This window comes from Salvelinus fontinalis, chromosome 8, assembly GCF_029448725.1.
Source record: "Salvelinus fontinalis isolate EN_2023a chromosome 8, ASM2944872v1, whole genome shotgun sequence".
In the NCBI taxonomy this organism is placed as follows: domain Eukaryota; kingdom Metazoa; phylum Chordata; class Actinopteri; order Salmoniformes; family Salmonidae; genus Salvelinus; species Salvelinus fontinalis.
The window spans coordinates 13,543,821-13,560,405 of NC_074672.1; the positions used below are offsets into that span (position 1 = coordinate 13,543,821).

Genomic DNA, 16,585 nt, shown 5'->3' on the forward strand with positions numbered 1-16,585 from the left:
ACGGCCAATAGTGTCTTCACATAGGCAGTCCTGCTTGCCAGCAGTGTGCGTCTTTGGGATGTGCTCACAGTGGTAAGCAACTCTATCACACAAGGGATCCTTTCACCAAAGCAACATCTTTGAAGATTCACAGTTGCTACCTGGATATGGTACTCTCCCCTTGGTGGCCAGTTCTGTCAGTAAGACCCCGAACGACCAGACGTCTGATTTGATGGTGAAGCGGCCATACAGTGCAGCTTCAGGAGCCGTCCACTTGATGGGGAACTTTGCTCCTGCAAGGTAGGAGACACACGTTACACAAGACTCTGTAATTCAAGTTGTGGTGAGAAAACCTAAGAATAAAAACGATGCCAATAATGTCTGATGAGCGATGGCTTCAACGCATGCCAATTTGTCTGGCGGGCCAAAACATTGAGAGGAGAGAGAGAAAAAAAAGAGGACAGACAAAAGGAAGAGAGATGGTAATCAGCCCCCTCTAGTGGTCTTACCCTGCCTGGCAGTGTACTCATTGTCCTCTATGAGACGGGCCAGTCCAAAGTCAGCCACTTTACAAACCAAGTTGTCTCCCACTAGAATGTTGGCAGCCCTGAGGTCTCTGTGGACGTAGTTCATCCTCTCTACATATGCCATCCCTGAGGCAATCTGACGAGAAGACACATGTTTAGGTTTGACTAAAACAGCCAGTGTGTGTGTGTGTGTGTAATACTAGACAGTATTTACACTGACCATCTCTAAACTTGCTTACCTGTGAGGCCATGTCAACCAGCTGAGGAAGGCGGAGCATCTTGCCCATGTCTCCCTTCAGGAAGTCCAACAAGCTTCCTTGTCCCATGTACTCCGTGACAATATAGATAGGTTCTTCAGACACCACGGCATACAGCTGAACCAGTTTTTCATGTCTCAGCTTCTTCATGACCTGGGCCTCCATAAGGAATGCCTCGGGGGACATGGTACCTGTCTTCAGGGTCTTGACCGCTACCCGCGTTGTCCCGTTCCACGTGCCTACATAATGGTTACACAGCTAGTTGTGTTGTTGTAGTAACAATTTTTATCATCAGATTATGTTTTCAAAACTGTCAAATAGGTGCCAGCTGCCAAGGAATGTGTTGATGCAATGACAAATGCACTCTATAGACATGTTAGTTCCTCTACATGGCAATGCCCTCTGCTTTGTTTGAGAGGATCAGCTGGTTTAGGGAGTAGGCTGAAGATCAGAAGGATCCCACTGATTAACTGATTCCTAAAGTAGCTGATTAAATCACAACATAGCAGAGTTTTGTTTTTTAGGATTCCCATTAGCTACTGCACATGCAGCAGCTACTCTCTCTGGGGTCCACATAAAAACATACAAATTCATGACAAAGTACAGTTATAGACAGTTACATAATATTTTTTTAAGTATAATTTTTATATATATAATAATAAAAAATACAAAAATAAGAGTTATATATTGGAAAGACACCAAGAGACAACAAATATACTATTTACACACTATTCATACTCTTATATACAGTTCAATTAGCTCTTAGTGGAGAGAGGCTGTCTTACCCATCCAGACCTCTCCGAAGCATCCCTGTCCCAGTTTGAGGTCGAGGCATAGGGAGTCCCTGGGGATCTCCCAGGCATCGCGGGCCAGGCCCTGGGTCTGTGGCTTTAGTACGGGACATACCTCCGTCAGACAGTGGCACAGTCCGTCTGCATGCTCTGAGAACAGGGAAGAAAACACGTGAGCTCTAATATCACCTTCTGGTAGTGTTATTTGTTCATCACACATAGTCTCTTCTTAGAGGTATTTGCTTAGAAGTAATTGGTTGAGATGTTTACACTTGTACACAGTGTTGCCAATGTGTGTGTGACTCACTGTGGTAGTGTGTGACCAGCTGCTGTATGTTGTTAAACTGAGTGCGTGAGGTGATGTAGAACCCTCCACTGTCCAGCTTTCTAATCTTGTAGTGTTTCACATTCAGCCCTTTAGTGTTGTCATAGTCCAGGACTGACAGACAGTAGGCACCTAGGGAGAGGTACATTAGAGACAGGAAATCAGTAAAGAAAGCAAGATAACCTTGGACTAGAAATATTGTCTAATCCTTTATTCACATTTCCATTAGATGATGCCTTTAGCGACTCCTAGTCTTCCTGGGGCCCAAAGGAAGAGTAGTTTGAAAGAAATTGCTTTATTAGTGTCATTTTGTGTTCACAAGTTCCTTTCCCTTGTGGTCCCACAAAAACAAAATACATCCAGTCTGCCACCAGAGGGAGGCACCAGCCCAGTGAGCCAGCCTGACGAGTGAACTCAAAGAACCTCTGGGCAATTCCCCCTCCTTCCCTCTCTGTTTAAACTGGGTGATATGCCTCTGGTTGTCGAACGTTGCAGATAGAGATTTCACGAATAGAGCCGACATGATTCCTTATTCTATATGTTATCTAGAGGCATGTTTACATAACATACACAGTGCCCTGCTAAACGCGCCCTGGCTCCTCAATGACCTATTTCTGTCTTACTCACTCACCCGAGGGCTCCCCACTGCTCCCACTCAGTTCCCGGCCACGCCCCCCACCCCCTCCCTCCACCTCTATTTACCCTCTCTCTTTCTCCGCTGAGCTCGGCCCATGGGGAGCATGTGTGCGCGACACTACTGTGGCTGTGCTGTAGTGCAGCAGCTGACGATCAGAGGCATCGAACTCCGCTGTGCCCCAGGGGCGTCACATCAAATCCACAAATCAAATTTTATTTGTCACGTTTGGTAAACAACAGGCGTAAACTAACAGTGAAACGCTTACTTACGGGCCCTTCCCAAAAATGCAGAGAGAAAGAAAATAGAGAAATAATAACACGTTATAATACACAATGAGTAATGATAACTTATATACACGGGGTACCAGTACCTAGTCGATGTGCAGGGGTACGAGGTAATTGAGGTGGATACACTGAGTAAACCAAACATTAGATCCAGGCTGTATCACATCAGGCCGAGATTAGGAGTCCCATAGGGCGGCGCACAATTGGCCCAGCGTCGTCCGGGTTTGGCCAGGGTAGACCGTCATTGTAAATAAGAATTTGTTCTTAACTGACTTGCCTAGTTAAATAAAAAATTATTAGGAACACCTTCCTAATATTGAGGTGCACCCCCCTTTTTGCCCTCAGAACAGCCTCAATTCGTCAGGGCATGGACTCTACAAGGTGGAGAAAGCGTCCCACAGGGATGCTGGCCCATGTTGACTCCAATGCTTCCCACAGTTGTGTCAAGTTGGCTGAATGTCCGTTGGGTGGTGGACCATTCTTGATACACACAGGAAACTGTTGAGCGTGAAAAGCCCAACAGCGTTGCAGTTCTTGACACAAACCGGTGCACCTGACGGGTATTTCTATACCCCCTTCAAAAGGACCTCACATTTTTTGTCTTGCACTTTTACCCTCTGAATGGCACACATACACAATCCCTGTCTCAATTCTTATTTTACAAAATCAGAGGTTAGCTTTTTCTACATAAAAGGGTTGCGAAACAGCTATTTAAAAAGAACATGGTTACACAGCTACACGGCTTGATCCCCAGAAAAGGACAATTCCCATCGACCAGCACTCCAATGTAGTTTTAATTGTCAGTGGAGATGCTTTGGTGTAATCTGTGAGGGGTTTCCACTGGAGATGCTAGCCTCAGACACTCACCTTTGGTGGTCTCACTCTCTCTCACCAGGAACATCCCTCTCCTGTTGTCCAAACTCAAGAGGAGCCTCTCCGAGTCGCGACGTGTGATCTTGCCAAAATACCACCTAGGGAAGAGAGGGAAGAGAGCACGGGACACAGGGACCAGGTTGAGAGGAAGGGAAAAAAAGTGTGGCTGTGTGTGAGAGAGAGAGAGAGCGCGCGAGAGAACTGCCTTCTGTGCATGCCCCAATCAAAGAAGTATTGCATTCTGATTACTGCCCCTTACCTGGAAGCCATAGGCAATCTGAGATGACTGGTAGGATAAAGGTAAGAAATGGAATCATTACACAGGTTAGTTTGTGTGTGTTATTATCACGTGTGTCTATGCATGTCAGCTTGTGGAGTATGTATGCCTTCAAGGTGCATAGAGAGATACTGTAGTTGGAGTTTCTTTGAATTCCATCAGTTTTATTTTCAACTCTTGATTAAATGAAATACATGATAGAGAAGAAAAGGTGGGAAGGATAATAGATAAAAGAGAGAAGGGAGGGAGGGATTTACTCTTCTGCCTGGATGGAGTCGGAAGGAGCCACATAATTGCTGGGGATGTAACCACTTTCTCCAGTGGTCAGAGAGCGAGCCAGCCACCAGTCCCCTTCTCTGCGGAGACAAGAACGGAACAGTTTCACAGATGGTCTCCTTTGCAAGTCTGTGATTCTAGTTTACATGGGGTGATTTTGATTCTACTTCATATGGTGGGATTCTTAAGACAGGACTCTTGAGTGAAGAAACACTTTACACACAGTACATTCACGTTGGGAGACAAATATTGAATATAGTCTCACAGAGGTTCTTCCTCACATGGAGTTTTCTATTTCGCATAGACAGGACGATGGTGAAACAGTAACACACACTCATACAGGGTCGACTCAACGGGAGGAAATGATTTACAATATCCGTAGACTACAGGGCGGTTTCGTGAACACAGATTAAAACTCCTGGACTAAGAAGATGCTTCAATGAAGATTCTCCATTAAACTCCAATAAATTCTCTAGGATTAGGCTTAATCTGTGTCCAGGAAATCAACCCTTCAACTACTAGGAATACTAATGGAATGGATCGACGGGGGATTCAAACACAACGTGTACTATGACACCATTAACCAAATGCTGGGAAGTTATCATGTGAACCAGCAACTATGATGTATTAGTGACATGAACATACACAGCACATTCATTCACATGAAGGACACAAAAGACAAGAGAAGCTTCACTGACCTGCTGTTCAACTTTCTCCTAAATACAATTACAAAAGGTACGGAGAAATAGTTTGGGGAGATGGAGAGAGAGAATAGATGCGAAGGGGGTGGATGGGGTTAAAAAAAGAGACAGAAAGCGTGTTAGCAAAGCAGATTTGTAGCTAGAGATACAGCATACAGAACCATTACAACAACAGTTATCCACCAGCCCCTCATCCCAACACTACAGCGGAACCTAGCTCACGTTGCAAAGACATACAGTACAACCATTAAACCCAAAGTCTGTCTAAAGATCATACTGTATGTACATGGAAACAGGGTTATTGACTGATTGCATAGAAAGAAGAGACATTAAGCAGCATACCTAAAACAGAGGACAGATAATATTAGGCCTCTGCACCAATTATATTAACATCAAGAAAGCTTCAGAACATTCTATCAAGTGCATGGTGCAGAAATAAAGCTAAGAACGGGTTGGCTCATAACATAGGAAATAGTGAAACATTATCTTGTGGTTATCATATCTCGGTGAGTTCACAGAGTTGATGTATTTGACCTGGTAACCCTAAGGGAATAGCTGTAGCAGCTTCGGGGGCAGATGCACAAATCACAATAATCCACTATAGTTCTATTGTCCTCAGCTCAGGCCTTCTAGGTCAACACTTTGTTATAGCTACAGTATTGGGGGCTCGGCTCACTAGAATAATATGGTCCACTGCACTTCTATCGATTAGAGAAAGACTCAAATTTGTAAAAGCAGCACAGACTGACATTATTAGAATGAATGGTCATTTCTGTAATTTTAACATGTACATTTAAATGAGAATTATTTCACAGACAATTATATAGCAAGACTTCAACTAAGGTAGAGACAGCAGGAAGGGGCTAGTCGCAGCAGGAAGGGGCTAGTCGCAGCAGGAAGGGGCTATTCACAAACAGGAAGGGGCTAGTCACAAACAGGAAGAGAGTAGAAGCATATCAGCCTCCAAGTGTGCGCACCAGTGAGATGAACAGCTGTACTTTTGTGAATGAGCAGGAGAAAATAGGAAATCTACAACAAAAACGTGTCAGCTCACACAAAACAGATACTGGTAAAGGGAGACTGTTTCTATGGTTACGGGCTTTACAAAGAGCGGGTGACTGACACAGGGTTTGGGGGCAAAAGAGCCAGCCAGCGCAGCAAGAGACCAGACATGCAGACTACAGTGTGTGTGTGTGAGAACACGGGGGGTATGTCTGTGTCTATCCCTGGGGATATGTCCCCATCCTCATCTTATGCTGATATGTTTATTCTACTGGGCCATTTAGTTTATGTTCGTATTCTTATCTTTTATTTCTTCTTATTGTTGCATTGTTTCGAAGGAAGCTGCAAGTAAGTATTTCGTTGGACGATGTACAGTTGAAGTCGGAAGTTTACATACACCTTAGCCAAATACATTTAAACTCAGTTTTTCACTATTCCTGACATTTAATCCTAGTAGAAATTCCATGTCTTAGATTAGTTAGGATCACCACTTTATTTTAAGAATGTGAAATGTCAGAATAATAGTAGAGAGAATGATTTATTTCAGCTTTTATTTCAACATCAGACGTTTACATACACTCAATTAGTATTTTGGTAGCATTGCCTTTAAATTGGGTCAAACATTTCAGGTAGCCTTCCACAAGTTGGGTGAATTTTGGCCCATTCCTCCTGACAGAGGGGTGTAACTGAGTCAGGTTTGTAGGCCAGGGCTTTGTGATGGCCACTCCAATACCTTGACTTTGTTGTCCTTAAGCCATTTTGCCAAAACTTTGGAAGTATGCTGGGGTCAATGTCCATTTGGAAGACCCATTTGCAACCAAGCTTTAACTTCCTGTCTGATGTCTTGAGATGCACCAGTCCCTCATGCAGCAAAGCACCCACACAACATGGATGCTGCCACCCCGTGCTTCATGGTTGGGATGGTGTTCTTCGGCTTGCAAGTCTCACCCTTTTTCCCCCAAACATAATGATGGTCATTATGAACAAACAGTTCTATTTTTGTTTCATCAGACCAGTGGACATTTCCCCCAAAAGTATGTGCAGTTGCAAACTGTAGTCTGGCTTTTTTATGGCGGTTTTGGAGCAGTGGCTTCTTCCTTCCTCCTTTCAGGTTATGTCGATATAGGCCTCATTTTACTGTGGATATAGATACTTTTGTACCCATTTCCTCCAGCATCTTCGCAAGGTCCTTTGCTGTTGTTCTGGGATTGATTTGCACTTTTTGCACGAAAGTAAGTTCATCTCTAGGAGACAGAACGTGTCTCCTTCCTGAGTGGTATGACGGCTGCGTGGTCCCATGGTGTTTATACTTTTGTTTGTACAAATGAAAGTGGTACATTCAGGCGGAAACTGCTCCTAAGGATGAACCAGACTTGCGGAGGTCTACAATTTTTTTTCTGAGGTCTTGGCTGATTTCTTTTGATTTTCCCATGATGTCAAGCAAAGAGGCACTGAGTTTGAAGGTAGGCCTTGAAATACATCCACAGGTACACCTCCAATTGACTCAAATGATGTCAAAAGCTTCTAAAGCCATGACATCATTTTCTGGAATTTTCCAAGCTGTTAAAAGGCACAGTCAACTTAGTGTATTTAAACTTCTGACCCACTGGAATTGTGATGCTGGAATACAGTGAATTATAAGTGAAATAATCTGTCTGTAAAAAATTGTTGGAAAAATTACTTGTGTCATGTACAAAGTAGATGTCCTAACCGACTTGCCAAAACTATAGTTTGTGGAGTGGTTGAAAAACGAGTTTTAATGACTAAGTGTATGTAAACCTCCGACTTCAACTGTATACCGTGCGTACGCCGTACATACGACTAATAAAACGTGAAACTTGAAAAACTCATCACAGTGTGTGTGGTGTTGCCTCACATGTTGTTTACTATTTGTAGCCGCTCCCCCTTCCTGAAAGACAGATCGGAGGCAGTGCGAGACTCGTAGTCATACAGCGCCACGAACGTCGTCACACCTCCTGTGGGGGAGAGAGCAGACAGACACTCATATCTCAGAGGATGGGGCCATCAAATTTTAAGTGATATTGCAATACCATGTTTAAAAATACAGTACTATTCATACATGCAGAGTAAACTGTGTAGCTTTTCCATAAAGGGTATCAAACATACATTGTACTGAATAAGATTTGCATGTACTACAGTCGTCAGTAGCATCAAATAAGTGGCATTCAAAACACCTCTGGCTGTTTTAGATAACACTCTTACCTTTAGTGAAATTAATCACTATAGTGATTTAATCATTTATTTATATTCCATTCTAGGTATTAGTGGGGTATCTGGGCCCTATAGTCTTACCTGCAAGTGTCCCTCTGTTAGGAGATGTGACGCTATTGGCGGACTCCACTCCCCCAAACAGGGCCAGCTCAGGGGTATTAATCAACGGCTGAGTGGACCGGCGTGTTCCGCCCACTGCTGGACTCAGATTGGGCGTGAGGGTGTGCTGGGCGGGGCTGATGTTGTAGCCGCCACCCCCTCCTCCTAAACTGATGTTACCATCAAGACTCCGTGTCCGAAGGCCTGCGTCTTTGGGCTTGCTCTTGCTTCCCCCCATGGCCTAAGCCTGTAAGACAAACAGAGAGACTTATGAGCTTTTGCACTTTAAGCAAAAACAATAAATGAGAGTTTGGAGTTTGGATTAATTAAACAGCTCAATAAGATATTGCACAGTTCAGACTTCTCCTTTCTACATGATGTATAGTCTTAGAATAGCTACATTATCTTCCGCCAAACACCATTGTATATCTAGATACTGTATATTTATTAGGGTTGACCTCATTTAGTCGATTGTTTGGTCAATAGGCTGTTGGTCGACCAAGATTTCCTTAGTCGAGCAGTAGCAAATATATATGGCACATGACACCTGTCTGATTCACGCCTGTCTGCGTGGACTGATCCATTGAGGAGGCCGCGGGGTTGGCACACCAGTAGTACATTTACCATTCATTTCCATAATTTCTTTTTATATATATATAAATAAAATAATACCCCCTTTTCTCCCCAATTGGTAGTTACAGTCTTGTCTCATCGCTGCAACCCCCGTACGGACTCAGGAGAGTCGAAGGTCGAGAGCCGTGCGTCCTCCGAAACACAACCAAGCCGCACTGCTTCTTGACACAATGCCCACTAACCCGGAAGCCAGCCGCACCAATGTGTCAGAGGAAACACCGTACACCTGGCGACTGTGTCAGCGTGCACTGCGCCCGGCCCGCAACAGGAGTCGCAAGTGCGTGATGGGACAAGGACATCCCTGCCGGCCAAACCCTCCCCTAACCCGGACAACGCTGGGCCAATTGTGAGCCGCCCCATGGGTCTCCCAGTCATGGCCGGCTGCGACAGAGCCTGGACTTGAACCCAGAATCTCTAGTGGCGAATCTCTAGTGGCACAGCTAGCAGTGATCAGTGCCTTAGACCACTGCCCCACTTGGGAGGCCAATTCACATAATTTGTAATCTACAATGCTTGTTTGGTTACGGTAATTTCTGTCAATGTATTCAATGTAAACTCATCAAAAAAAGAAACGTCCTCTCACTGTCAACTGTGCTTATTTTCAGCAAACTTAACATGTGTAAATATGTGTATGAACATAACAAGATTCAACAACAGACATACACTGAACAAGTTCCACAGACATGTGACTAACGGAAATTGAATAATGTGTCTCTGAACAAAGGGGGGGGTCAAAATCAAAAGTAAGTCAGTATCTGGTGTGGCCACCAGCTGCATTAAGTACTGCAGTGCATCTCCTCCTCATGGACTGCACCAGATTTGCCAGTTCTTGCTGTGAGATGTTACCCCACTCTTCCACCAAGGCACCTGCAAGTTCCCAGACATTTCTGGGGTGAATGACCCTAGCCCTCACCCTCCGATTCAACAGGTCCCAGACGTGCTCAATGGGATTGAGATCCGGGCTCTTCACTGGCCATGGCAGAAGACTGACATTCCTGTGTTGCAGGAAATCATGCACAGAACGAGCAGTATGGCTGGTGGCATTGTCAGGCTGCAGGATGAACCTGCAGGAACAGTACCACATGAAGGAGGAGGATGTCTTCCCTGTAACGCACAGCATTGCGATTGCTGCAATGACAACAAGCGCAGTCCGATGATGCTGTGACACAGCGCCCCAGACCATGACGGACCTTCCACCTCCAAATCGATCCCGCTACAGAGTACAGGCCTCGGTGTAACCCTCATTCCTTCGACGATAAACGCGAATCCGACCATCACCCCATGTGAGACAAAACCGCGACTCGTTAGTGAAGAGCACTTTTTGGCAGCCCTGTCTGGTCCAGCGACGGTGGGTTTGTGCCCATAGGCGACGTTGTTGCCGGTGAGGACCTACCTTACAACAGGCCTACAAGCCCTCAGTCCAGCCTCTCTCAGCCTATTGCGGACAGTCTGAGCACTGATGGAGGAATTGTGCGTTCCAGGTGTAACTTGGGCAGTTGTTGCCAGCCTGTACCTGTCCCGCAGGTGTGATGTTCGGATGTACCGATCCTGTGCAGGTGTTGTTACACTTGCGAGGACGATCAGCTGTCCATCCTGTCTCTCTGTAGCGCTGTCTTAGGTGTCTCACAGTACAGACATTGCAATTTATTGCCCTGGCCTCATCTGCAGTCCTCATACCTCCTTGCAGCATGCCTAAGGCACGTTCACGCAGATGAGCAGGGACCCTGGGCATCTTTCTTTTGGTGTTTTTCAGAGTCAGTAGAGTTTTTCAGAGTCAGGCCTCTTTAGTGTCCTAAGTTTTTATAACTGACCTTAATTGCCTATCGTCTGTAAGCTGTTAGTGTCTTAATGACCGTTCTACAGGTGCATGTTCCTTAATTGTTTATGGTTCATTGAACACGCATGGGAAACAGTGTTTAAACCCTTTACAATGAAGATCTGTGAAGTTATTCCGATTTTTTGCAAATTATCTTTGAAAGACAGACAGGGTCCTGAAAAAGGGCCGTTTCTTTTTTGCTGAGTTTATTATTATTATTAATACTACAGTCTTACCATTATCATTGTAGGAGTGTACACACAACCTAGGCTACACTGGTGAGAAAAAAGTTACGGTTTATTTCATTCCATTTATGAGTTGTCAATTACTCACTGTCTTTTGTTCGGAGCGCTCCAGACTTGTCTACCTGGCCTGCGTGCAAATGTAGGCCTAAAAGTGTGCCAATTTGGGGATCTGATTCTATTTCTGATTGTCTTAACTCTCCATCACTGTGGAGCTTATCAATTTTTGTTGTTGCTTCGCCTCAAACAGCAAGTGAACGAAGTCTGTTTTTACATCCATTGAGAATGACAATAGTTCCTCAATGTAGCCTATTTTAAAAACCTTTCCAGCTCTCTCGCTTTCGATTAGCACTCAGCATGACAGAGAAAACAAATGTGATGCGCTGATTCGGTGGAAGCGTCATAAAAAAAATAGGCCTACCTGATTACTTCTTATCCCTTGAACAAAATAGCCTACAGCTGTGTCTGTTTGTCTGGAGTGCACTGGTGTGGGAAACCCTGAGGACCAAGAATATTCTATACAATGCTTGCTAGCACGAGCTTCAGGCCGGACCAAGTTAATACTATAGTTTATACAATGTTTCAAGTTCCTTGTTGGCTTTATGTAGGCTATTTTTACATATTCGCAATGACAATAGAGGTTTTAGATTTCTATAATTTTCATTTAGATTTTTTATTAAACCACATGACATTGAGATATTTTGACTTTATTATAAATTAAATTAACTTCACTAGGGTAGGGGGCAGCATTCGGAACTTTGGATGAAAAGCGTGCCCAAATTAAACTGTCTGCTACTCAGGCCCAGAAGGTAAGATATGCATATAATTAGTAGATTTGGATAGAAAACACTCAAAAGTTTCCAAAACTGTTAAAATAATGTCTGTGAGTATAACAGAACTGATATGGCAGCCATAAACCAGAGGAAAATCCAACCAGGAAGTACTATTATTTTGAAAGGCTGTTTTTCCATTGAAAGCCTATCCACCATACAAAGACTTAGGACCCAGTTCACGTGCTCTGTGGCCTCCTCTACATGTGGCCAGTCTTTAGGCATTGTTTCAGGCGTTTACTCAGAACAATTAGGGAGATACAGCACTTTCAATCAGTAGCCAGTGGAAATTTCCATTCATCAGCCATGCGCCTGATCGGGAACGCGCCTTTCTTGTTTCTCCTTTCCTATTGATGAAGCTTTTGTCCGGTTTAAATATTATTGATTTTGTATGACAAAAACAACCAGAGGGTTGATTTTAAACATCGTTTGGCATGTTTCTACTAACTTTTATTGTACTTTTTTTGTACTTTGTCTGGACTTAGTGCAGGCGCCTTAAGCATTTGGATTACTGGACTAAACGTGTGAACAAAAAGGAGGTATTTGGTCATAAAGAGGGACATTATTGAACAAAACAAACATTTATTGTCTAACATGGAAACCTGGGAGTGCCACCAGATGAAGATCAAAGGTAAGTGATTCATTTTTATGCTATTTCTGACTTTTGTGACACTCTCCTTGGCTGGAAAATGTCTGTATGGGTTTCTGTGGCTAGGTGCTGACCTAACATAATCGCAAAGTGTGCTTTCTCCGTAAAGCCTTTTTGAAATCTAACACAGTGTTGCATTAAGGAGAAGTTTATCTCTATTCTTATGTTTAACACTTGTATCGTTTATCAATGTTTATGATGAGTATTTCTGTAATTTGATGTGGCTCTCTGCACTTTCACAGGATGTTTGTTTGAGACAATGCATTTCTGACCAATGTAAACTGAGATTTTTGGATATAAATATGAACTTTATCGAACAAAACATACATGCATTGTGTAACATGAAGTCCTATGAGTGGCATCTGATGAAGATCATCAAAGGTTAGTGATTAATTTTATCTCTATTTCTGCTTTTTGTGACTTCTCTCTTTGGCTGGAAAAATGGCTGTGGTTGGATTTACAAGAAGTTTATCTTTAAAATAGTGCATAATACTTGTATGTTTGAGGAATTTTAATTATGGGATTTCTGTTTTAAATTTGGCGCCCTGCAATTTCACTGGCTGTTGTCGAGGTGGGACGCTAGCGGAGAGGTTAAAAACTGTTCCACGAAAATGTGTATATGAAAATCATAACTAGCACTCAGATCAGTAGAAATGTTAGGATAACTTGGCACTCCAAATTTAAAAAGTTTGCGACTGCTGGTGTAGCATATTATCGGCAACTTCAGGAGCATAACAGTAGAATCTGCTAAGACCAGCAGAAGCAGGCAGCGGGTGGAGGAGGCTCAGGAACAGTTTTTTTTCTTCTAGTTAGGCTATATTTATCTCTGGCTCCCTCTTTAGTAATTTGTAGGTCTTCATTTTTAATTGCAATGCTTAAAGCGTGAGACAAGCTCAGTAGCCTAGCCTAGTAGTGTCTATAGAAGGAAAAATACACATTTTAAAAGTTCGACCAATCGCTTGGTCCAAAGAACAGAAGACTGTCAACAATTTATTTTTATTTTTTTTGTCAGGGACAACCCTAATATTTATATTCTGGACTCTGACATTGCTCGTTCTGATGTTTCTTTATTTTGCATTTTTGGTTAACGTGTGTATTGCTAGGTATTACTGCACTCACAGTGCAACATCTGCAAATCTATGTTCGTGACCAATAAACTTTGATTAAAAAAAGTTATTTGAACACTCACCTCGCTGATCCCAGGCCTTCCCCAGACTGCTTAAGAGGGCAGGGCCAAGGGCGGAAATCAGAGATACATGGGAAGCCATACAGTTGCTATATTCTAACCCACAGAAGTAGTGTCATGTGCAGCAATAATATATGCTTAACCAATGCTTCCCTAAGGATGGGCTTGCAGCTGCCACTCCTCAGCCACCAGACAGGAAGCCACAGCTGTAAGACCCCTCATCCCAGCTTTCACCCACACCCACAACATACCAAACAGAGGCTTCTCCACCCCAAGAGAGATGATTGAACATGAAATGTATGAAATACAGAAAAGACAGAATGGGAAAGATCATGTTAAGAGAGCAAGATTTTTTTTTTCTCTCCGCCATCATGGCTTTGTGCCACTGTATGGCCTCCAGTATTCAATGGCAGAGCACATTGCTCTGCGCCATCATGGTTTTTGCAGTGGCACTACAACACTAGTCAATGGCACAGGGCAGAGGACATAGCCTCAATTGACTTCAGTTTACACCGAAAATGATCGTCACCGACAATACCGATCACTTATTGCGGGCATTTTGCTGACATCGTTCATAACGATAATAGCCCATACTAGAGCAATGTGAAGTTTGAAATGAAATACGTTTGCTAATATGGGTGATTGTTATAACCGTCAAAACTAGGAGTAGTTTAAAGGATAATAAAAAAAGATGTGGTGCACATTGTTCTACACGTATCTTTCTATTTATGGTTATCACATCAATTCAGGCAATTTACTGCCATATGGATTTTTACCCATGTAGCCAAGCTCTTGTTTCCACACACTGATATTAATGAGTCAGGATCAATAGACTCACTACCAGTCAGATCAAAGGGTTGGTTGTACAGTACCCAACCTAACCTCTCATTCACACCCTCCTACCACCCGGTGAATAGTGTGACCTGCTGCCGTGCTATCGCTCGAGCTCATTTGCTCCAAATGAATGCTGTGAACATGTTGCCCAAGGCGACTCAGTCCATCCGGCCATAAGGCTACAAATGGGCTCTGACACATAATTGGATAGAGTTCAATCGAGCATAAATATTGACATGTTGCTGAATCAGTCTGTATAATCACAAGACCAGCCTGTATAATCACATGTACTGTAGCAGCTTTAAACAAAACAGGTCTCTCTTTTATCTCCAGAAGAATAGCCTGGATAAAAGAAAAAAGAAAATCAAGAGCTGCAATTCCACAAGAGATTTTGTCAAGAATATAACAATGACCTATGAGGAGAGTTTACACTTTAACGTGCAATTAAGGCACTAAGATCTCTTAAAGACTCTTGCTCTTTACTCCTAAAGCTCCCTGCGTTCTTAGAAAGAGGCTCCAGTTATAAACACATGATGCATCTCAGTCTAATCACAGTTTAGTGCATGTAATCATTACACTAAATCCAGGATCATTTATCCTCCACTACTATTATGGATGGATACACACTAACCTATGTATTTATTTGGACAGTGAAGCTAAAACTTTTAATTTGTCTCTAAACTCCAGCATTTTGGATTTGATATCAAATGTTTTCATATGAGGCGACAGCACAGAACGTCACCTTATATACCCCCAAAATTGCTAAGCTCCCCTGTTGTTGGTAATGGTGAGAGGTTAGCACATTTTGGGGGCATGATCTTTGTGCATATGTAATATGTTGTTATTGTCTATAACTGTTCTGTACCTTATCATGAATTTGTGCATTTTATGTGGACCTCAGGAAGAGTAGCTGCTGCATGTTCAGTAGCTAATTCGGGATTCTAATAAACTAAACTAAAACTACAAAGTAACTAAACGCCAAAGTAACTAAAGTCCAAAGTAAGATCCAAAGGATTCAGCTTCTTTCTATCCCGTTGATCTAACGATGGAGTCAGTCATTGTGTGGTAGTGGAGTCATTCACCAGGCTGCCATGTGTCTGTCTATAATCCTGTTAAACTAAACCAAGGTAGCAAGGCTAGGGTGACAGACAGCTTCTCAGAGGCTTGCAATGTACTGATGACACGCTGGAAAAATGTATGACACAAAGAAAAAACACCCTTCTTTCTCCAGGGGGAACTTTCTGAGACCTATCCGTGCTTCTCGTCTGTCAGAGGAGAGACACGCACGCACATGCTTGGCAGGCAGCCAGGAGATTGGAGACGGAGGCCCAATAGCCTCTTGCTGCTTATCAAACAGCTGAGGAGATTCCTATGGATCCGATGTAGACTAGGACACAGCAGCAGTCTGTCTATCCTGCCAGCCTCCATCTTTCTCACTCACACACACACACTTTTCATGAGGAGGAAAAGCTGAACCAGGGGGGCTCATTACATTTCTAGCCCAGCCGGCGTCAGGGTGTGGGAGGGGGCTGGTTGTTCGAAAGGGGTGCTGGTGGGGAGCGAGAGGGGGCAATGGGGATAGAGGAAGTCGATATGTCCCCCAAGGGTATGTCTGTACAACGGGGTAGTTTTACTGTACAGTAGCTAACAGTGTGGCCAGGTTAGAGCGCAGTCGGTGCACACACTCGAGCAGACACAAAGAGTACGGCAAGCCAGTCTGTGTCTTTTGTGTGTCTCATCCACTGCATATTAAATATCCTCACTGTATATCAGCCTATACTCCAGAGTTTGTTCACTGTATTTAATAAAGTATATTGTCTATTCTGTATGGTGACAATGTTGACTGTCTATTCTGTCTGTATATTGACTAAGTCGAATTCTGGGCATGTGTAAATGTAGGTTACTTGGCGAATAAAGTGATTCTGATTGTGGTTGAATGGTTAATACGCCTTTTCAGACACTTCCTCTACCATCTCACTGTCTCCCTCCATCAAATGACCCACCACATTTCACACAACTGGCACTTTCATGATGGAGATGTTATTTGAATATGTCTCAGGTATTTTTTTTGAAATACACATAACAGTTTCTTAGTGAATACGCTGAACCCATTTCATTAGTGGAAATCAATGTAA

The 16,585-nt window shown here is 43.3% G+C and overlaps 1 protein-coding gene across 3 annotated transcripts in view; it reads right to left on the reverse strand.

Annotated features, from left to right (window-relative positions):
* LOC129860632 (proto-oncogene tyrosine-protein kinase Src-like) overlaps window positions 1-16,585 on the reverse strand; it is a 43,309-nt gene that overhangs the window by 4,487 nt on the left and 22,237 nt on the right. Inside the window, exons 2-12 of one of the 3 annotated variants that reach the window (XM_055931226.1) lie at window positions 8,243-8,507; window positions 7,806-7,905; window positions 4,925-4,942; window positions 4,208-4,306; window positions 3,933-3,959; window positions 3,668-3,771; window positions 1,862-2,011; window positions 1,549-1,704; window positions 746-1,002; window positions 489-642; window positions 141-272 (exon numbers count right to left, since the gene is read on the reverse strand). In XM_055931226.1, the coding sequence (XP_055787201.1) occupies window positions 141-272; window positions 489-642; window positions 746-1,002; window positions 1,549-1,704; window positions 1,862-2,011; window positions 3,668-3,771; window positions 3,933-3,959; window positions 4,208-4,306; window positions 4,925-4,942; window positions 7,806-7,905; window positions 8,243-8,498 (1,453 nt within the window). In that variant the 5' untranslated portion in view covers window positions 8,499-8,507. The remainder of the gene's footprint in view (window positions 1-140; window positions 273-488; window positions 643-745; window positions 1,003-1,548; window positions 1,705-1,861; window positions 2,012-3,667; window positions 3,772-3,932; window positions 3,960-4,207; window positions 4,307-4,924; window positions 4,943-7,805; window positions 7,906-8,242; window positions 8,508-16,585) is intronic. The other 2 variants (XM_055931227.1, XM_055931228.1) reach the window with 2 other exon arrangements.